The sequence below is a fragment of the Thamnophis sirtalis genome, unplaced genomic scaffold (genome assembly GCF_051295495.1).
Source record: "Thamnophis sirtalis isolate CommonGarterSnake01/CBP01778 unplaced genomic scaffold, rThaSir2_p1.2 scaffold_3, whole genome shotgun sequence".
NCBI lineage: Eukaryota > Metazoa > Chordata > Lepidosauria > Squamata > Natricidae > Thamnophis > Thamnophis sirtalis.
The window spans coordinates 34139052-34161648 of record NW_028261383.1 but is presented as its reverse complement, the minus strand read 5'-3'; the positions used below and the strand labels follow the sequence as shown (position 1 = coordinate 34161648).

At 45.2% G+C, this 22597-nt stretch overlaps 1 protein-coding gene across 1 annotated transcript; it reads left to right on the top strand.

Moving 5' to 3' along the window:
* Positions 1–12179: 12179 nt before the first annotated feature.
* LOC148047901 (L-amino-acid oxidase-like) lies at positions 12180–22581 on the top strand. Its single transcript, XM_087708189.1, has 6 exons — positions 12180–12347; positions 14096–14202; positions 16936–17137; positions 18886–18939; positions 20463–20599; positions 21777–22581. The coding sequence occupies exons 1-6, from the start codon at positions 12195–12197 to the stop codon at positions 22579–22581; spliced, it is 1458 nt and encodes a 485-aa protein (XP_087564315.1). The 5' UTR covers positions 12180–12194.
* Positions 22582–22597: the final 16 nt, after the last annotated feature.

The following is a 22597-nucleotide window of genomic DNA, read 5'->3' as shown; positions in this document are numbered from 1 at the left end:
ACCGGCTCAGGGTTGACTCAGCCTTCCATCCTTCCGAGGTGGGTAAAATGAGGACCCAAATTGTTGTTGGGGGCAATATGCTGACTCTGTAAACCGCTTAGAGAGGGCTGAAAGCCCTATGAAGCGGTATATGTCTAACTGCTATTGCTATTGCTATAGTTCAATTCTGTCTGGCTCAAGGTTGACTCCATCCTTCTGAGGTTGGTAAAATGAGGGCCCAGGTTGTTGGGGTCAGTATGCTGACATTTAAAGTCCCCAGAGAGTGCTGTAAAGCACTATAGGGTTATATATCTAAGAATTTAAGTATATACTGCCAGCAGAAGCCAGGGACACAGGAGAAAGTCCCAAATTGCATAACAATTCCTATAGGAAATGAGGAATTTGTGACATAGAAAAACATTTGTATAGTAGTCATAAGTAGACTAAAATTAACGACCATATTTTTGGGAGTGTAAGATGCACCAGAGTATAAGACGCACCAAGACTTTGAAGAGGTAAATTTAAAAAAAGGTTTTGCACTCTGCAGACCTCCTAAACCCACTGCACGCCTCATTTTTTGTGAAAAACAGGATGGAAGGCTGAGTCAACCCTGAGCCGGTGAGATTTGAACCGCTGAACTGCTGATCTAGCAGTCAGCCTGCAGTGCTGCATTTAACCACCGCGCCACCTTGGCATAGCCTTTAGGACGCTTGTAGAATGCTCCTGGTGGCTGGGCGTGGGGGCAAAAATGAGCAAAACCAGACCATTTTTCAGTTGTTATTGCCCTTCCCAGCCCCCGGGAGCACTTTGCAGGCCTCCCAAACCCTCTGTACGTCCATTTTTGTGAAGGAGGCGGGGTTTTAGGAGACCCAAAATGCTGCATTCAGTGTATAAGATGCACCCAGATTTTCACCTTGGGGGGGGGGAAGGTGCATCTTATACTCTGAAAAATATGGTAGTTGAGGATTAAATGAAACCTCTGCATCTTTTTCTGGGTTCATGTGCCCATCCTTTACAGCTACTGCAACATCCTTGCAAAACATGGGATGCTAAATGATGCTCTGTGCATACGCATGGGAACTTTGAATCATATTCACAAGAATAGGGGTCAACCTATTTTCTAAAGCTCCTGAAGGCAGAACAAGAAGCAATGGATTGAAATTATTCGAGGAGAGAACCAGCCTAGAAATAAGGAGAACTTTCCTGACAGAATAATTAATTTGTTGAACAGCTTGCCTTCAGAGTTGTGAGTGCTCTGTCACTGGAGGTTTTTAAGGCAAGACTGGACCATGATTTGTCTGAAATAATATAGTGTCTCCTGCTTGAGCAGGGAGTTGAAGTAGGAGATCTCCAAGTTCCCTACTAACTCTGTTAGATGGGCACAGAACAAGTCACCCTGGGCAACTAGACATGGAGCCAACTCAGCGCCATGGAAGAACAAAAATCACCTGGAGACACACTGGCAAATAGGAAGCAGGGAAGCGGCAAAATTTGAAAGGCAAAGGGTAGATTCAGTGATGGGATTCAGCTGGTTCACACTGGTTCAACTGAACTGATAGCTAACTTTTTGTGCCATTCGGCGAACCGACTGAAAATAAAGTACAAGAGAGGTATTTTTCCTTCTTTGTCACTTCAGTTAATACAGAACCGTGGTGGCACAGTGGTTAGAGTGCAGGACTGCAGGCTACATCTGCTGATCACTGGCTGCCTGCAATTTGGCAGCTCGAATCCCACCAGGCTCAAGGTTGACTCAGCCTTCCATACCTCCGAGGTGGGTAAAATAAGGACCCAGATTGTTGGTGGCAAGAGGCTGACTCTGTAAACCACTTAAAGAGGGCTGTAAAGCACTATGAATCGGTATATAAATCTAAATGCTATTGCTATTGCTATCTCCGGGCAGACAGCCAAGAACCAATTAGCAGGTGAATATTTAGTTGCGATAAGAAAATTGCAGGAATGCAGCTGGCATACGCTTTGAATAAACAATAGAAACTGACAGGATTAGGACAGGGAAACACCCAGGAAACCCATTAACCTCTTTCCTTCAGGAAGATGGATAAGATTACAAACATTTTCATTATAAAGGGTATTAAGTAACACTTCTGTGATCAGTTGATACTCCAAGGCATTCCCCAAGGCCTTTTAGAGCTGCTGCAATGTTGGCTATTTCTTGCTTCTTCCAGTGGGGGGGAAAGATACAAGATACAATGATGTAGCTTGATCATACAGATCCTGCATTTAAAGCAAAGTAGCAATACTAGCTGTATTGCTTCTGCTGTGAAGCCAGGGGTGGGTTTCAGGAGGTTTGCGGTGGTCCCCGCGAACCGGTTGGTCGGCGAACCCGGAAGTAAGTAACTTCCGGGAACGCCGAAGGGTCCACCCGCCCGCATACAGTGCCTGCGCGATCCTCCAGGAGCAGCTGGAGCATCGCACAGATGCTAGTACACATGCGTGCACTGCGCGCGTGCACGAGGACGCCGCCGGCCCCATTCCAACCAAACCGGTTGGAACGGGGCGAGGAAACCCACCCCTGTGTGAAACATTCAATTTAGACATAGAGAACATAGAATAATAGAGTTGGAAGGGACCTCAGAGGTCTTCTAGTCCAGCTCCCTGCTCGAGCAGGAGACTCTATATCATTTCAGACAAATAGTTGTCCCATCTCTTTTTGAAAGCCTCTATGCGATGGAGGACCCACAACTTCTGAAGGAAAGCCATTCCATTGGTTGATCCTTAGGAAATTTCTCCTTAGTCCTAGGACCTAGGTTGCTTCTCTCTTTGGTTAGTTTCCCTCCATTGTTTCTTGTGCCCTTTGGTGCTTTGGAAAATAGATTGACCCCCCCTCATCTTCATAGGAGCCCCTCAAATATTGGAAAAGTGCTATTTCATTGTGCTATTTTATTGTGAGTTGTGAGTGCTATTTTATTGTCAGTTGGGGAGGTGTTTGGCAAAATCAAACAGAAAAAAGGGGCATGGTTGAATTTGCTTTTTAAATCTTGTCAGCACTTATCTAGATAAAAAGTGAGAGATCATTAAAAAGATCTGCAATCCTGTAGAGCAGGGGCAATATTTGCACTGTCAGTTTGAAACAATCTCAAAATTTCCAATGGGGAAGTGCACATAAAAGAGGCATGGATGACTTTCCTACCTTTTTGTACGCTGTGCCAGTTTGATCTCAGCTCTCTTCTCCCTGAAATCCTCTGTTTTTTGCATCCTGGTGCCTCCACCTTTCTGTCTTAATGTAGCTGCTTAGTGATTTCTGCTGCCATTGCCTGTCAGTCACATGGATGTGTTTACCTGATGCTTTCCCACATAACCCTGGCATGTGAGACAGATAAGAATGTCACAGGCTATGCCATCATTGAAGAATAAACCAAAAAGTAGAGAAAAATAAAGTGGATAAAAATGAAATAAATGCAGTAGTATAAGGCATGTGGCAAAGCAGTCGGCACTCCTTCTCCTTTAGAAGGACATCATTCTCACAAATAATTTATTTATTTTGTTAGATGTTTATCCTGTCTTTATTGTTTCATAAGGAACCCAAGGTGGAGAAGTTATCTAATATTCCTTCCTCTCTCAGTTTCCCCACAACCACAATCTAAGAAGTGGTTTAGTTTAGTTTAGTTTTAGTTTTAGTTTTATTAGAATTTGTAGGCCGCCCTTTTCCCTGAGGGGACTCAGGGCGGCTCACATAAAACTGGGAAGGGGGGGATACAAACAACAAGATAGAGACATATGATAAAATGGTAGGCAACATACATTCATCATTCGGGAGGGGTAGTATCCTTATCCCCAGGCCTGACGGGCGAGCCAGTTCTTCAAGACTGTGCGGAAGGCTTGGACGGTGGAGAGGGTACGAATCTCCACAGGGAGCTCGTTCCAAAGGGCCGGGGCTACTGCTGAGAAGGCCCTCCTCCTTGTGGTTGCCAGCCGACACTGGCTGGCCGATGGAATACGGAGGAGGCCTAGTCTATGGGATCTTATTGGTCGCAGGGATGTAATTGGCAGAAGGCGGTCTCTCAAATATCCAGATCCACTGCCATGTAGGGCTTTGTGGGTGATTAGTAGCACCTTGAAGCGCATCCGGAGATCGACAGGCAGCCAGCGCAGCTCGCGGAGGATAGGTGTTATGCGGGTGAATCGAGGTGCACCCGCGATCACTCGCGCGGCTGCGTTCTGCACTAGCTGAAGTTGCCGGATGCTCTTCAAGGGCAGCCCCATGTAGAGCACATTGCAGTATTCCAGCCTGGAGATCACAAGGGCCCGAGTGACTGTTGTGAGAGCCTCCCGATTCAGGTAGGGTCGCAACTGGCGCACCAGGCGAACTTGGGCGAATGCCCCCCTGGTCACAGCCGTTAGGTGGTGGTCAAATGATAGCTGCGGATCCAGGAGGACTCCCAAGTTGCGAACCCTCTCTGAGAGGTGTAAAATTTGACCCCCCAGCCTGAGTGATGGCATATTAGTCAGATCTTTGGGAGGAAAACACAACAGCCACTCGGTCTTTTCTGGGTTGAGCACAAGCTTGTTAACCCTCATCCAGTCCATAACGGCCTCAAGACCCCGGCTCATCACATCTACCGCTTCATTGAGTTGGCACGGGGCGGACAGATACAATTGAGTATCGTCCGCATATTGATGGTATCTAATCCCGTGCCTGCGGATGATCTCTCCCAGCGGTTTCATGTAGATGTTGAATAGTAGGGGGGATAAGACCGAACCCTGAGGCACCCCATAATTTAGGGGCCTAGGGGACGATCTCTGCCCCCCCACTAACACCGACTGCGACCTGTCCGAGAGGTAGGAGGAGAACCACCGTAACACGGTGCCTCCCACTCCCACCTCCCGCAGTCGTCGCAGAAGGATACCATGGTCGATGGTATCGAAAGCCGCTGAGAGGTCAAGGAGGACCAGGATGGAGGGATGTCCTTCATCTCTGGCTCTCCAGAGATCATCAATCAATGCGACCAAAGCGGTTTCTGTGCTGTAACCGGGTCTGAAGCCTGACTGGAAGGGGTCTAGGTAGTTTGCTTCCTCCAAGGACCGTTGGAGCTGGAAGGCCACCACCTTCTCAACAACCTTCCCCAAGAAGGGAAGGTTGGAGACAGGGCGATAGCTATTAAGGACAGCTGGATCCAAGGATGGTTTCTTCAGGAGGGGTCTCACCACCGCCGCTTTCAGTGCGGCGGGGAAGTTCCCCTCCTGAAGGGAGGCGGTCACAACCGCCTGGATCCAGCCTCGTGTCACCTCACTGCAGTTCGTGACCAGCCATGAGGGACACGGATCCAGAACACAGGTGGAGGTACTTACAGCTCTCATGGCCTTGTCCACATCCCCGGGGGTAACATCCTGAAACTCAACCCAGAGCTGTTCTACTTGGTCCCCCTGTGTCTCGGCTGGAACTGCGGGGGTGGAGTCCAAGTCCGACCGAAACCGAGCAATTTTGTCCGCTAAGAATTGGGCATACTCTTCAGCTCTGCCCTGCAAGGGTTCCCCCGCCTCCCTTTTGTTCAATAGGGAGCGGGTTATCCTAAACAGGGCGGCTGGACGGGACTCAGCGGATGCAACCAGGGTGGCTATGTGAGATCTTTTTGCTGCCCTAAGTGCCCTGGTGTATTCCCTGGTGCAGGTGGTTACCATTGCTCGGTTCGATTCGGACTTATCGGACCTCCAACGGTGCTCTAGGCATCTCCTCCGGCGCTTCATCTCCCGGAGTTCCTCGGTGAACCAAGGGGGTCTCCGGGATCCGCTGCCTCGGAGGAGCCGCAGTGGCGCAATCCGGTCGAGGGCCTCCGACGCTGCCGAGTGCCACGCAGCAGCCAGAGTTTCCACCGGACTGTGGGCGAGAGTGTCAGGAATAACCCCAAGCTCTGTCTGGAACCTTAACGGCTCCATAAGGCGCCTGGGGCGGAACCACCTGGTCGGTTCCTCCTCCCTACAGTGGGGGTTTGGCCTCCGGAAGTCGAGCCTCAGTAGGCAGTGGTCTGACCACGACAGGGGTATGATGTCGCTCCCCCTCAGACCAAGATCACAAATCCACTGCTCCGAGAGAAATACAAGGTCAAGCATGTGTCCCGCTGAATGGGTTGGGCCTCGAATTACTTGGGTCAAGCCCATGGCTGTCATGGAGGCCATGAACTCCTGCGCCCCATCAGAGTTTTCACCGAGCGACGGCAAATTGAAGTCCCCCAGGACCATCAACCTAGGGAACTCAATTGCCAGCTCGGCTACCGACTCGAGGAGCGAGGGGAGGGCTGCTGCAACGCTGTTGGGAGGCAGGTACGTTAGCAGCAGACCCACTTGACCCTTGAGGTCCAACTTTAACAGCAAAGACTCACACCCGACAATCTCCGGAGCAGGGACCCTACGAGGAACTAACGACTCCCGGATAACGGCGGCCACACCCCCACCCCTTCCCTGGGCTCTTGGCTGATGCAGCACCTGAAATCCTTCTGGGCACAGCTCTACAAGGGGGACTCCTCCCTCTGGGCCCAGCCAGGTTTCAGTAATACATGCCAGGTCTGCCCTCTCGTCTAAAATTAAGTCCCGGACGAGAGGAGCTTTATGGACAACAGACCTGGCATTTAGCGACAACAGCCTGAGACCAGGGTCCTGACTACTCACGCCATCTGGTCTTGGAGTGGGACTCCTAGTTTGGGCTGGGAGAGAGTGACTGGTCACTCAGCCATTTTTTTCAAGCCTAAAATGGGACTAGAACTCATGAGTCTCTTGGTTTCTAGGCCAGCACCTTAACCACTACTTTGTTTAAAAAGGAGGAAGGAATGTCAAAATAATTTGTAAGAACTGCATTCGAAAACAGGGTCTCAGGAAACAAACTTGTAAATCTGCAAACATCACAGACAACGTTTCAGAATAATCTCTCATAGAGTGATGCAAAAGGCAAGAGAGGTTGTAACAAATTGCAATCTGAGGTGGACCTGTTAGTAGGAAACGAGACTAGAAGGAGCAGTAATACTTTGCGAGTTGCATCAAACCTGATCCCAACATGTCTTGTTATTTATTTGCACAATGTGAGCATTCTTTCTATTTGAAAACTACTTGATCTGGTGGCCGGGTGTGACAAGGAGTGGCTGGGCGGGGAGGAACAAGGTCGGGCCAGGTGAGGCGAGGTGCACCCTGACATGAATGACATAGAGTTGACCATGCCCATCCAGTCACCTGCCCATCAGAGGTGGCTGCTGCTGGCGTTACTGTTGGTTCACTTTGCACGCATTGCTGCCGGTTGGCTCGCGTGCGCACCTGCCATGCGTTGCTTGTGCATGCACAGTTGCCTGTAAATTGTTCTGTGCATGTGCAGAACATTATAAAATGCCTAAAAACATGTCGGCAATGGCATGGGCGACTGGGGAACCGATTCGTAGGCTGGGCCAGTCTACTGTCCCTACCAGTTCAGCAACCCAGTCCTAATTTCCACTGCAGGTTCGCCTGCAATGGTGCGAACCGGTAGCAACAAATCTCTGATGCCTACTCAGCCATGCCTGCCCAGCTGGTCATTAGGGCAGAGAACTGGTTGTTAAATTATTTGAATCCCACCACTGGCTGGATTCCTCCATTTGAAGATGTAGGAAGTTAGCACCCATCGCTCTCCTAGAAAAATGAAACATCCTGGGAAATATTGAAAAGGCAGAATATTATATTTCCCTGGATCAGAAATGGGGAAACATGTTTTTATGCAGGAAACAGACTAACTCTTAATAGCCCCTACTTTTGTCAATGGGCCATTAAAAGGCCTGAGCCAGTCTATTCTACATAACAAAGATCCCCCTCAGCTCCAGGGTGATGGGATTAAGGCATGATAGCATTAGCCCTTTACTCATCTCACCACAGGACACCTGGGAAGAAGCAGTGCTCAACCAAACGTGGACTCAAAACACAGCCTACAGAGATGCATGGGAGTCTGACAACCAATCAGAATACAAGCTCAGGTTCAAAGCCCAGAGAGGGCGTAAAACCAGGGACTTTCAGCATCTCAGCCCTTCCTTCACCCAACATCTTGAACCATGTGATTCCTTTTTCTGTTCAGGAACTCAAGCCATGTGGCCCTGTCCACCATTAAACCATCTTTTCAAGCAGCCTCCATGTTTCCAGTGTCTTTTTCCCCAACTTGGAACTGAGTCCAGACATTCCAACAGAGAAACACTCCTTTTTTTCTCCCTTTCAGCTTCCTAGGAGAGCTTTCTCTGCTAAGTTTTGGCAGAATCTATACCCTGCCCCTCCCTTCCTTGTGAAACTTAGCAGAGAAACTTCTCTTGGAAAGCAGAAAGGAAAAAAGGAGCATTTATTCAAAGAGGGGAGGGAATCCACCCACTTCCTCCCTTCCTTGTGAAACTTAGCAGAGAAACCTTTCCTGGGAAACAGAAAGAAAAAAGGAGTATTTGTCCAGAGTGGAGAAATCCACCCCTTGGCTTTCAAATTTTGCCAGCTTACCTGCTCCCTGTTTGCCAGCATGTCTGCAGGTGATTTTGTTCTGGCACAGTGCCAAGTTGGCTCCATGTCCAGTTGTCTGGAGTACTTGTTCTGCACCCACCTGGCCACGGCCACCTGGTGCCCATCACTTGGCCACACCCATCTGGTGGCATCCACCTGGCCACGCTCACCCAGCCACCCCGAGTCATCCACATTGAGCCGGCTGCACTTGATCCTTCACATTGACCTGGCCATGCCCACCTGGTGACACCCAAATGGCCACCCCCACTGAGTCACGCCCACCTGGCTGCAGGGAGTTGGATCCATTCCCCTCAACCAGGCACCTGCTGAGTATAAATAAGAGCACAGATTTGCATCCTTACCCTCCTCATCGAACATGGCCAAGTCCTGTAAGTATTTCATTTTCTGCATAGACATTGTTTTAGAAGCCTTATGTACTTTGGGGTATAATGATGAGCCTTTTAACCTGAATAATAATTTTAGCCTTGCATATGATGAATTTCCTTTGGAATCAAAAGGAAGAAGTTTCCTTTGCAGTGCTTCTGTCAGCAGCTACTTAGGTAGGGTTCTGGATCATGCGGTTACCTTCTGCACTAATAATAGAATATAGAATAATAGGACTGGAAGGGATCTTGGTCTTGGAGGCCTTCTAGTTCAACCCTCAGATCAAGCAGGAAACACCATATCATTCTAGACAAGTGGATGTCTAGTCCCTTCTTGAAAACCTGGAGAATATCAACATTAAATACCTTAAATTGTTTGGGTTAAAGAACTGCTGACAGAGCTATCAGCGTATCTTGACATGCTCCAAAACTTCTCCTTTTTTTGGAATCCAAAGTTAAAGGTTACCACGAGTCACTTCTATTTGTTAATTTCCTAGTAAAAAAATAATTTGTCCAAAACATAGCTGAAAAGTCTGTTTTTTGGGGGGTGGGTGGGGAATTGGCTGTATTTAATGCCCATGACTCGACAAAAAGACTTGATTAACTGGGTTTGCCATAATTCATAAAATTCATTTCTACGTTCTTCCCCTTGACACATTTTTCCCCCCACGGACAGAACTGGGGAATAGTGTATTACTAAGTCCTTCACTTCTTCCCCAACATCCCCCTCCAAATATGATTCGATTTCTCTAATTCAGCAACATGCATGAGGGGGGGAAAAATCACACTGGATTAAGTGAAGCATTTTAAAACGTTTAGCCTGCTAGTCCGCCTTTCCTCCAAAAGCTCCAGGGATTTTCCATCAAAATCTCCCTTCATTATTCTGAGGTGGGTAAAATGAGGACCCAGATTGTTAGGGGTAACAGACTGATTCTGTAAGCCACTTAGAGAGGGCTGTAAAGCACTGTGAAGCGGTATATGCCCTGTTTCCCTGAAAATAAGACCTCCCTGGATAATAAGCCCAATTGGGCTTTTGAGTGCATGCCCTAAAATAAGCCCTCCCTTGAAAATAAACCCTCCTTGAAAATATTGCAACACAGCAGCAGCCTTGAGGTAACCATGCTCACCGCCTCCTGCAACTCAAAAATAATAAGACCTCCACGAAAATAAGTCCAAGCGCTTATTTTGGGTGTCCAAAGAAAATAAGACCCCGTCTTATTTTCTGGGAAACATGGCAAGTCTAAGGGCTATTGCTATTATATCTGTGCCATTCTATGAGGTTGGTAGAGAATGATTGACCCAAAGTCACCTTGTATGGTTGTAGGGCAAAAGTCCTAACATAACACCTTAATTACCAAAGTTTGCTGCTCTTGAAAACGACAGCTTGTTCCTCTCTCCATAGCATAGGTTAGCATATTAGAACTGTAAAAAACCAGAGGCTCATTAAATGGCAATAAAGATGTATATTCATTTGCTGCCCTCTATTGGTCCTCTACATTGTAGCTGCCCAAATATCGCTGCCTTTCTGCTTTTCCCCCCCTCCCTTATGTTCAGTCATATACCATTCTTGAAGACTTCCTAACTAAGACTCTGCAGTTTTCTTGGCAAGGTTTTTCAGAAGTAGTTTGCCATTGCCTCCATCCTAGGGCTGAGAGAAAGTGGCTGGCCCAGCTGTCTTTGTGACCAAAGCAAGACTAAAACTCAGACTTCCCGTGTCTAGCCTAATAGAATAGAATAGAACTCTTCATTGGCCAAGTGTGGTTGGAAATACAAGGAATTTGTCTTTGGTGTATTTGGTCTCAGTGTACATAAAGAGAATAAAATAAATTCTTCAAGAATAAAAAGATACAACACTTAGTGTTAGTCAAGGTTACTAATAAGCTATGAAATTGTATTAGGAAACTAATAAAAACAATATAAATTGAAAGATACAAAAACACCATTACAGTAATAAGTTGGAAGAGATAGATGTCTTAACCACTACATCAAACTACCTCTTTATTCTTTCTATAGTAAGAAGTAAAGGGTTAAAGCCACCTTACCCCTCATTCCAGGTTCATGGTCCAAACTAATACCCCACTATGGTGAATTTCAGGAAAAAAACCAAAATGAAATATTGCATTCAAAGGCAAGATGTTAGTTATTAAGCTGTCGATTGATTGATTGATTGATTGATTGATTGATTATGACTACCATCAAGTCATTTTCAATTCCTAGTGACCACACAGATATTCTCCATGAATATCTAACCTAATCATGCCTAACTTGGTCTTTCAAGACTCCCAGTGGTGCAGTCACCCCCACTGTAACTGTGTCCATCTTTTGGCTGGTTGTCCTTTTCTTCTCTTTTCTTCCACCTTTCCCAGCATCCAAGCCTTCTCCAGAGAGCGATGTCTTTGCATCATTTGTCTAAAGCAGGGTAACTGGATTCTGTGTTGATTTGTTTGATGAGCCATTGGTTGTTTTCCTGGTTGTCCATGGTACTCTCAGGAGTCTTGTCCAACACCAAAGTTCAAAGGCACCAATAATCTCTTCCTATCCTGCTTCTTTAAAGTCCAGTTTTAACTTCCCTAGAATGCCATAGTAGGGAATATCACAGCTTTCATGATTTTGATCTTTGTAAGTGGATTTTTCTACATCCCTCCTAATCAAGATTCCTTTCATCTTCATGTAGTAGGATGATAGAATGGTTATAAAGATAAGGAGAAAAAAGAATGCTCATAGATGATTACCACATATGTTTTTGCATAAATTCGTAGATTGAAATTGTCACAAGTGAGGTCATTGTTCATTCAGCTATTAGTAATTATGAGTGCGTAAAAAGGAGGTGGCACAGTGGTTAGAGTGCAGTACTGCAGGCTACTTCACCTGACTGCTGCCTGCAATTTGGCAGCTCGAATCCCACCAGGCTCAATGTTGACTCAGCTTTCCATCCTTCCGAGATGGGTAAATTGAGGACCCAGATTGTTGGGGGCAATAGGCTGACTCTGTAAACCGCTTAGAGAGGGCTGCAAAGCACTGTGAAGCAGTATATATGTCTAAGCGCTATTACTATTTTGATGTTCTTCTTTAGCCATTTTGTTAACTAGTCCTTTAAGCTACTTGAAATGTAGTTGCTGATGCTACACATCCATCCAACTAACCAGCTGTCTCAACTGTTGAGCTAACACCAAATGGTTACTTTCTTGAATGAAGATTTCTCCAGAAAAGATCCAGAATTAAATACCTGACTCAGGAAAGCTGGCCAAAACATATTTTCATTTGCTGTCTCCCTTCCTTTCAATCAAAGCTTGGCTTTTTTTTTCCCTAGCAATTTTGTCACTCGTACCACTTCTCCTGGCCATCTGGGCCTCTGTAAACCATGCCAATGAAGAGGAAGATGACTGGATGAAATGTTTTGAGGACCCTAACTATGAGGAGCTGTTAAATATTGCCAGAAATGGGCTGGAAAAGACGTCAAACCCAAAAAGAATTGTGATTGTTGGGGCAGGAATAAGTGGACTCACTGCTGCCAAATTACTGAAAGACGCTGGACATCAGGTAATGGTGTTGATAGGAAAATACCACCCTTCCATTTCAACCCTCAACAATATGGAGAGGTACCTGTGGTGAGTGGTGGGACAGGTATTAAAAATATTGGGGTTCCAGCATGATATCTCAATATGAGCTCCAAGTGAAAAAGATAGGTCAGCATAATTCAAATTTTACACCAGTGACCATATTATCCCTTTCCCCAGTCTCCAGTAAAGCCATTATCTTCACAAAAACAAAGCAAAGCAAAACAAAACACAAAACAAAACAAAACCAGATTGTGTTGTTTTACAAGTAGCTTGCAACAGTGGCCCCAAATTGGATCTTTGACTCACAAGCAAGCAATTATATATTCCCCCATTACCCTCCTGGATGTTATAGGGAGCTTTACTTTGCTAGTAATGACCAACTTTAGGACGCAGTGTTCATCTCTGTTTCTTAAGCCAAAGAGCCACTGCTGTTTGGTGACATTGCTGTGTCATGTGGCTAGCATGACATCACACCGCAGCATAGAGTGCAGTGGCGGGATTCAAATTATTTAACAACCAGTTCTCCCAAAGTGGTGCAAATTGGCTGAATCCCACCACTGATAGAGTGTATGGTGAAATACGATACACTCTTATCTTGCCACATGCTTGGATGTGGTACCTATCCATCTACTTGCATTTACATGCTTTCAATTTGCTAAGTTGGCAGGATCTGGGACAAATGATGGGAAATCACTGTGTCTTGCTGTACTCAGGTCTTGAAAGGCTGAGCTATGGATCTTTAATGGACTAAAACTTAGTGTCTTAACCACTGAGCCACCATGTCCTTTATTACCTTCCAGATTATGCCTAAATTACCCCCAGTTTAGGAACCACTGCTTTATATCGAAGGAGATGGCTAAGCAAAGAACTAAGTCCAAACTACCAATGTCTCACACACTTCAACAAACATATGTGCTGGAGTATATATACTGACCCTTCCTAATGGATGCTCTCTATCAAAAGATCAAATTTTTGATAACTAGCATCAACTTTTGTATTTGCAGTATTTGAAAATTAACATAGACAATAGCGTTCTGTGTCTCAATAAATATTCAATAAACTACATTCTATGTTACTTGATATTTGATAGGATGCAGAATCTCAACAAATTAAGAGATTTATTTGTAGATGGCATTTTTGTCTCCATGTTTCTTGGTAAATTGAAAACATTCTGTTAGATTAAAGTAACTGTTAAAAGTGCTGTTCGTATGCTTCCCACAGATGTTTGAATATGAATTTTTTTATCAATTAGAAACATTGCTTGTCCAGAAAAACCTGGAGTTTCTTATATTTGGGGATCGTAATTCCTCAAAAACAGAAATGGTGGCTCAGTGGCTAAGACACTGAGCTTGTCGATAAGAAAGGTCAGCAGTTTGGCGGTTTGAATCCCTAGCGCTGCATAACTGGGTGAGCTCCTGTTACTTGTCCCAGCTTCTGCCAACCTAGCAGTTCAAAAGCATGTAAAAAGGGAAGTAGAAAAATAACTTGGTGGGAAGATAACAGTATTCTGTGTACCTTTGGCATTTAGTCATGCCAGCCACATGACCACGGAGATGTCTTCAGACAGCGCTGGCTCTTCGGCTTTGAGATGGAGATGAGCACCGCCCCCTAGAGTCAGGAACGACTAGCCCATATGTGCAAGGGGAACCTTTACCTTTACCTTTAATTCCTCAAAGAGAAAGAGGCAGGGGGAATCAAGAAAAGCTGTCATAATATATTTGTTCCTAGGTTCACGTCTTAGAGGCTAGTGACCGTGTTGGTGGGCGGATAATGACTCATCGCGAGAAAGATTGGTATGTGGAATTGGGAGCAATGCGCCTACCTAAAGCCCACAGGTAATAAAGAGGCTGTGAAACCAATAACATACACACGTGCGCGCACACCCACACACACACAACTTCCAGTATTCTGGCTTCAGTAATGGCTTCTACGGTTTCTCTCATCACGTGTTCCTCTCTTCCTAAAACTCTCTTCCTTTTTTTGGGTCTTTTTGGATCTTTTCCGCAATTTTACCCAGGTCCTCTTCTCATGCTTATCAATATTCAATTGCCCAACTTTCCCAATTAGCTTTCTGACTTTTCATGGCCAACCCCTTAGGGCCTTTACGGTCCCTAAGACGTTCTCACAGTTTTAGATTTTTACAAACTTCACATTCAGGGGTGGGCTGCTGGGGGCTCACAGAGCTTCGAGAGAACCTCTAGCTAAGATTCTGTGCAGTTTGGAGAACCCGCAAATCCCACTCCTGGCTGGCCGCGCCCACCCCTCCCCTCCCAGGAGTCGCCATGTGGCCCGTTTTGGATAGAGGTAAGTGCAGGGAGCGCGCAGACGGTCGGGAAGGGTAAAAAAACGGGCCTACTGGAAGTTCAGGAAGGCCAGAAATGGGCCTGTTTCTGGCCTCCAGAGGGCCCCTGGAGCCCAGGGAGGCCATTTTCGCCCTCCCAGAGGCTTGAGGAATGCCTCCGGAGCCAGGGAAGGCAAAAACACCCAACATCACGATAGTGCAGGAGGCTGACTAAGCCACGCCCACCATGGCCATGCCCACCCATCAACTGAGCATAGAACCCCTTGCTAAAAACTTTGAAGCCCACCTCTGTTCATATGGTAGGGGCATTCACAAGGGTTTTCAAAAAAACATGGCACTGATGACTATGTAATGGAAAGCCCATTTCTTTTTTAAATGCAGCATACGTGTGATGCAAGTAAGAAGGTTGTTGGGCTTTGATCACAGGGTTTTTTCGCATTGTTGTAAACTAGCTGAGTTTTCAATTCCTGTACTTTACACACACGAATGAGCATAGAACAGCAGCTTGACTCCTGCCATTCTGTCCTCATTACCATTTTTCTGTTTAGTATCAAACTTGATTTCATTGAGAGCTGCATCAGGGTTGTGTTTGACCTTGGGGGGCCGGGGAGGGCATGGCCAGGTTGGGCATGGCCAGCTCAACATCAGTTGTGTTGGGGGCGCCTATGGTGGCCCGAGCACTCTGCCATTGAAAACAGAGCTTGGGAGTGCCACCTGTTACCTTCACAAGCTCCTTTTTTCCTGAGACGGCCTCCTGCAGCCCTCTGCCAGTGAAAATGGAGCTCGGGAGGGCCACACACAGCCTTCCTGAGCTCCATTTCACTGGCAAAGGCAGCTTGTTTCCAGGGCAGCCCCGTGGGCCAGATTTAAGTATCCTGCGGCCAGATCTGACCCATGAGCCTTGAGTTTGACACCCCTGGTTAGAAATACTGTAAGATTTCAACTAAACATTGAATTGTAACTCATCCCCACAAGCTCAAATCTAGCTAGAGGGGAGACTCCCCATATAGATCTCAAACTAGTGATTGGCAAAGCTTAACTTCAGACAGCACGTTAAGCTTCTGCTATTTCAATCAACATGTAATCCAATTGCTAGTATATTACTATACATAGTACAATTAACTCTCATTTAGCGACTACCTCATTTAATGACCATTCGCAATTATGACATTGATGAAAAAGTAACTGTATGACCAATTCTTGCTTTTGCAACCTTTGCAGGTCTGTAAAGCAAAGGAAAGCTGAAATAAGATCCCGAGCACATTGGTGGTTTCACTTAGTAACTCCTTCGCTTTAAGCGACTGCCTTGCTTCATTGAGTTACTCCTATGCTTCTAGTGACTGCCTTGCTTAACCATACTTGTTTTTCTCTTTTAAATACCTTTTCATATTTTCCTAGATTACTTCCCATTGTTGTTGTTAGTTGCAAAGTTGTGTCTGACGCATCGCGACCCCATGGACAATGTTCCTTCAGGCCTTCCTATCCTCTACCATCCCCTGGAGTCCATTTAAGCTCACACCGACTGTTTCACTGACTCCATCCAGCCACCTCATTCTCTATCGTCCCCTTCTTCTTTTGCCCTACATCTTTCCCAGCATGAGGCTCTTCTCCAGTGAGTCCTTCCTTCTCGTTAGAGAGACCGCCTCCTGCCAATTACCTCCCTACGACCGATCAGATCGCACAGATTAGGCCTCCTCCGAATTCCATCGGCCAGCCAGTGTCGACTGGCAACTCCCTGGGGTAGGGCTTTCTCTGTGGCTGCTCCGGCCCTCTGGAACGATCTCCACATTGAGATCCGGACCCTCACCACCCTTCCGGCTTTCCGCAAAGCCACTAAGACCTGGTTGTTCCGACAGGCATGGGGCTGATGAATTTCCAGCCCCACTTGAATTGTTGCGACTGTGTTTTAGTTTGTCTGTCTTTTGTTTTCCTATTTGTATCCCCCCTTCCCCTTTGGTTGTTAGCCGCCCTGAGTCTCTCAGGAATAGGGCGGCATACAAATTGAATAAACATCAAACATCAAACATCAAACATCATTAGGTGGCCAAAGTACTTGAGTTTCATCTTCAGGATCTGGTCTTCTAAAGAGCAGTCAGAAACTGAAAACTTTGTGTTATCTTTTGAAGAACATCAGCAAGGAGCACCTAAGGGAGGTACAAAACCAGATGCAGAGAAATATATTCCCATCTTTTTTTCCTACTCTCTCTTTAATGATCTCTCTTTAACCTGCAGTGACTCACTTTTTTTTGCATTTTTTCCCCACCAGAATTACTCATGAATATATTAAGAAGTTCAATCTGCCGTTAAACCCCTTTGCTCTGTCGAATAAAAATGCCTGGTACTTGTTCAGAAATATTAGAGAAAGGGTGGCAGCTGTGAATGAAAACCCAAATGTCTTTGGATATCCAATGCGTCACTCTGAATTGGGAAAATCTGCCGAGGAGCTCTACAGCAGTACATTGGACAGGGTAGGTATGACTTTATAGCAGGGGTGTCAAACTCAAGGCCCACAGGCTGGATCCTGCCCATGGAATACTTAAATCTGGCCTGTGGGGCCAGCCTGGAAATAGCAAAGTACCAGTAGTGGTGGGTTCCTACTAGTTCGGGCTGGTTCAGCTGAACTGGTAGTGGTATGGTGGCCTGGGTCGCTGGAACCAGCAGTGACCCAGCCCTGCCACGCCCCCAAACCGTTTTCCCGGTTGGCACTGTTGCCACCGCCATCTTACTTTTTTTAGTTCTGCGCATGCGCAGAACAATTTCTATTGAACTGTACATGCATGCGCACAAAAGGAGCACTGGCTGGAACCCACCCCTGAGTACTGGCCTGCGGTGCCTCTGCTAGCGAAGAGCTTGGCTGGTAAAGTGCTGCAGGAGATGTTCATCCTGTCTCCCACCCACCCCAGCTGGTCCGCGGCGGAGAACTGCAATGTTGATCCAGCCCTCGAAGAAATCCAGTTTGACACCCCTGCTTTATAGCATTGGCAAGATGCTTCTTTGCTCAGTTCAGATACTGACTCCTCTCTCTCCCAATGGTGAGATAATAATCTCAAGAGAGCCGAGGTGGCGCAGTGGTTAAATGCAGCACTGCAGGCTACTTCAGCTGACTGCAGTTCTGCAGTTCGGCTATTCAAATCTCACCGGCTCAGGGTTGACTCAGCCTTCCATCCTTCCGAGGTGGGTGAAATGAGGACCCGGATTGTTGTTGGGGGCAATATGCTGACTCTGTAAACCGCTTAGAGAGGGCTGAAAGCCTATGAAGCGGTATATAAGTCTAACTGCTATTGCTATTGCTATGATTGCCTATACACCGAGACGCAAAGTATGCATCAAATTTATAAGTTTTAACAGCTTAATTGCATTATTTGCTATAATACAGGTAATTCTGGACTTAGGATCACAATTGAGCCCAACAGTTCTGTTGTTAATGAGACAGTTGTTAAATGTTCGCCCCAAGTTAGAATCTTTCTTGCCACAGTTGTTAAGTGAATCATTGCAGTTGTTCGGTTAGTATCACGGTTGTTAAGTAAATCTGGCTTCCCCATTTACTTTGCTTGTCAGAAGGTCACAAAAGGGGATTGCATGACCCCGGGACACTGCAGGCGTCGTGAATATGAACCAGTAGCCAAGCATCCAAATGCTGATCACATGACCATGAGGATACTGCAATGGTCGTAAAGTGTGAAAAATGGTCATGCGTCACTTTTTTCAGTGCCTTTTCAGTAACTTTGAGCAGTCACTAAATGAACTGTTGTAAATTGAGAATCAACTGTATTGTATGCAGTGGTGGGATTCCATTTTTTTTAATATGGGTTCTGTGGGCGTGGGTTGGTGGGCGTGGCAGGGGAAGAATACTACAAAATCCCCATTACAGGGGGAAGGATACTGCAAAATCTCCATTCCCTCCCCACCCCACTAACCTCCTTTCCAGCTTTGTTTTCCTGTGTAGGGCAACAAAAGAAGACTCAGCTGATCAACTGGGACTCAGGAGGCAGAGAATAGATGGGGGCTGGGCCACCCAGGTGGTGGTGGTATTTGCTGGTTCTCCGAACTACTCAACATTTCCGCTACTGGTTCATCAGAACTGGTCAGAACTGGCTGAATACCACCTCTGATTGTATGCCTGGAAACCATCTAAAGTACTGAGAGTAGAGAGCATACAAAACATGGCTTTGGGAATTTTATATATATATTTGTTCTTATCTGCTTCCTTTGTCAGACAACAAAAAACTGCACGAGGCTGAAAATGAAATATGACTCATATTCCACCAAGGTAAGAGAATTACATGGTAAAAGTGGTCTTAAGAGCAACCTGGTTAAGATTGCATTACAGTAATCCAAATGAGAGATAACCAAGGCAACTACAAAAAGATTAGAGTAATGGGTTTATTCGGATAGGTTATGTTAAGCAAATCTTCCAAGTTTTCCCTTCCATCCTCATTTCTCCCGTCATTTCCTCCAGGGAATCAGAGAAGAGCCAGCCGAAGCTTCTTCCTAATATTTTCCCCTTTCCCAAGGCTCAAAGTATGCTTCTATACTGTTTGCTTTTGTAATGGCTTCTGAATGTTTTCATGGCTCCCTACATATTCCCACAATAAGAAAGTTGAAGATGTCAGAAATTATCTACTGAGTTTAATGATGTTTATGGAGATTCTCAGTCATCCAGGTCACGGTTGTCCCAAAGGTGCTTTTTCTTTTTTTTTCTTTTTTTTCTTTTTTTTAATTTTTATTTTTTTATTAACAAACATGTAAAATACACGCACACAAAACTTAGACGTACACCACATTTACACAATACAATACGAACAGGGGCTTCCTGTTCTTTCTAATAGCAATTATCAATCAATACCACTCACCTTATATTATTTCCCCTTCTATTGTATTTTATTTGGATTCCACCATTCTTAACCCTCTTATTTTACTCATAACTATTATTTTTTGAGTTTTGTTATATTCCTTCACTGATTCTTGTTTCTTTCCTCCATCCACCTATACCATTTATCCCATATCTGGTAGAATTCTGATTCTTCTTTTCCCTGGATTTCTTTAGTTAGCTTGTCCCTTTCAGCACAATCCATAACTCAAAGGTGCTTTTTCAAGAGGCAACTGGACTTTTTCCTTGAAGACATTTCTCTTCTCATCCAAGAAGCTCCTTTGGTTCATTTCAAGTGAAGAAGCTTTTTAGATAACAAGCAAAATGTCTTTAAGAAAAGAAAGAGAAAAAAAGTCCAATTGCCTCTTGAAAAAGCACTTTTGGGAATTGAATTATAGTTTCTTGAGAAGATGGCAATCCTTATATGTTGAAGGAAGATTCTGGATCAAGCCTTGTATTTGCTTTGAGCTGGTTGAAGATGAAATTAAGAACAAATTTGTAAAAGATAGGCAGAGATGGAGGGTGGGGTGAAGGTGTCATTAGCTTAGACTTGTTGTGTTCCAGCAATCTCACCAAGTCCAACTCCTCCTGAATTCTGCTGACTCTTATCTAGTGCCAAATTAGTGTTAAATTTTAGTTGACCAAATTCTTGTGCATAGGCTTGAATAAATCTTCTATGCTGCATTCTTATGAATGTTCCTGATTCTTTGCACCTGACATTAATCTGGTTAAGTTCTTTACAGCTGACGTTAATCTGGTCAAGTTCCAACACTAAATTGGTTGTGGCAACACAATGATTCTAAACGTATGACATGCTTAACTCCACCCCCACCAGCTCTGCCTGCTCTTCTCCTACAAAATTAGATGCAATTCAAAAAGAAGGTATTATGTGTATTTTTCCCTCACCAATTTTTCTTTAACAGGAATATTTAATTAAGGAAGGAAATCTGAGCAGTGGGGCAGTAGAGATGATTGGAGACTTTTTGAATGAAGGTGCCGGATACTATATGTCATTTTTCACTTCTGTCCTGAGTTACCTGGCCTTCTCAGATAAGAATAGGTAGGATTTTTGCATTATCTTGATCGTTATGAAACAGTGTTCACACACAGATAACTTATTGATCAGATTTCAACCAAAACATTGCAATTTTGAAAGTACATTGACAAACTTCAGAATGTCCAGAGGAACAATTATAATGACAAGGGGCTTGAAAGGAATCTTATGAGGAATGGCTGGGAGGTGTTGCGCATTTTGGCCTTGAGAAGAAAGACACAATAGTTTTCTTCAACTGTCTGAACGTCTGCAAGGTAGAAGATGGAACAGAATTGTTGAGAATTGTTTCAAGAATTAATGGCTTTCAGACAGCTTTCTAAATATAGGTAGTGGTTATGATCTAGGCTTCCCAAAAGCATGAAGCCAACTCCTCATCCTGATAAAACCCCTTTTATTTAGTTTAAAGTGAATTCCTCTCCAGCAAAGTCCCGGCCAACAATCTTTCAAGAGATTTCACAATTACAGACCCTTATCAGGCTTGGAGAACTGCCAGGCCGATATCTTCCAAATGCCACTCTGTAGCAGACAATACTTGGCAAGAAGTTAGGAACAGGTCTTCACTCTAATGAATTGAACTAATTGACTCCTGAAAACTCCCCTCCCCTTCCACTCCTCTTTTATTCCCTATGGGAGGGGCCATTCACCATCCATCTGTGGCTTTACTCCAGAGTGGCCCTTGTTCCTTAGCTGTTCCCTTCTCCTGGCAGCTCTGTGCATCTGCACACTGGGAACTGGCTCCAGCTGTTCTTCTGCCCCACTAATGTCCAACTCCAAAGGCAGCTGATAACTGTCAGAAAGCCCTGGCCCCATCTCTACCTCCGATGCAGAGCCTTTATCAAAGCCTTCCCCAGACTCCAGGACTGGCCCATGTTCCTCCCCAACCTCCTCACAGTCCGAATCTGCTGCCAGATCAGCTGGCCTCTGGTGGGCCACAACAGGTAGTCCTCAACCTATGACCACAATTTAACCCAAAATTTCAATTGCTAAACAAGGCAGTTGTTAAGTGAATTTTGCCCCATTTTACAACTTTTCTTGCCACAATTATAAAGTAATTCACTCCAGTTGTTAAGTTTGTAACATAGTTGTTAAGTGAATCTGGCTTTCCCATTGACTTTGCTTGATTATTCTGATTATTCGTTCACTTCTTTCTTTATTCCTATTCCTTCTTCCTCAACCTCTTCAGTTTTGAGGAAATCACAGGTGGATTTGACCAGCTGCCCAACAGCTTCTGTCAGGAAATGTCCAAGATAATCTATTTAAACAGCAGAGTGGAAAAGATAATTCGCTCCAGCAAGTACGTGAAGGTGTTTTTCCACAAGGAGGATAAAGATGACTCATCATTTCTGATTGCTGACTATGTCCTTGTCACAGCAACAGCAAAAGCCACACGACTCATCAAATTCCAGCCCCCTCTTTCCCTTTCAAAGGCTTATGCTCTACGCTCATTGCATTATACAAGTGCTACTAAAATTGCTTTAGTTTGCAAAGACAAATTTTGGGAGAGGGAAGGAATCCGAGGTGGGGCGTCCCTCACTGATCTCCCAATACGATTAGTCACCTATCCCAGTCATGACTTCCCTGGTGGCCTTGGGGTGCTCCTGGTCTCATACACCCTGCATGATGATGCTGACTTCTTTGCTCCTCTTAGTGATGATGAATGTCTTGATGTAGTTATGGATGACCTTTCAAAAATCCACAACATCTCCAAGTATTATCTTGAAAGTGTGTGCAACAGGCATGTGATTCAGAAATGGGCACTGGATAAATTCTCCATGGGGGCCTTTACTTTTCCTACCCCATACCAGTATAATTTTTTTCTCAAGGCTTTGTTTCAGAATGAAGGTAGGGTATACTTTGCAGGAGAACATACAACTTACCCTTTTGGTTGGATTGACAGTTCAATGAAATCGGCTATAAGAGCGGCATGTAGCATTCATCTTAATGCTCATAAATCTACATCCCAGGATCTGAAGGACTCAGTCTGGTGATTCAGCTTCTCTTTCA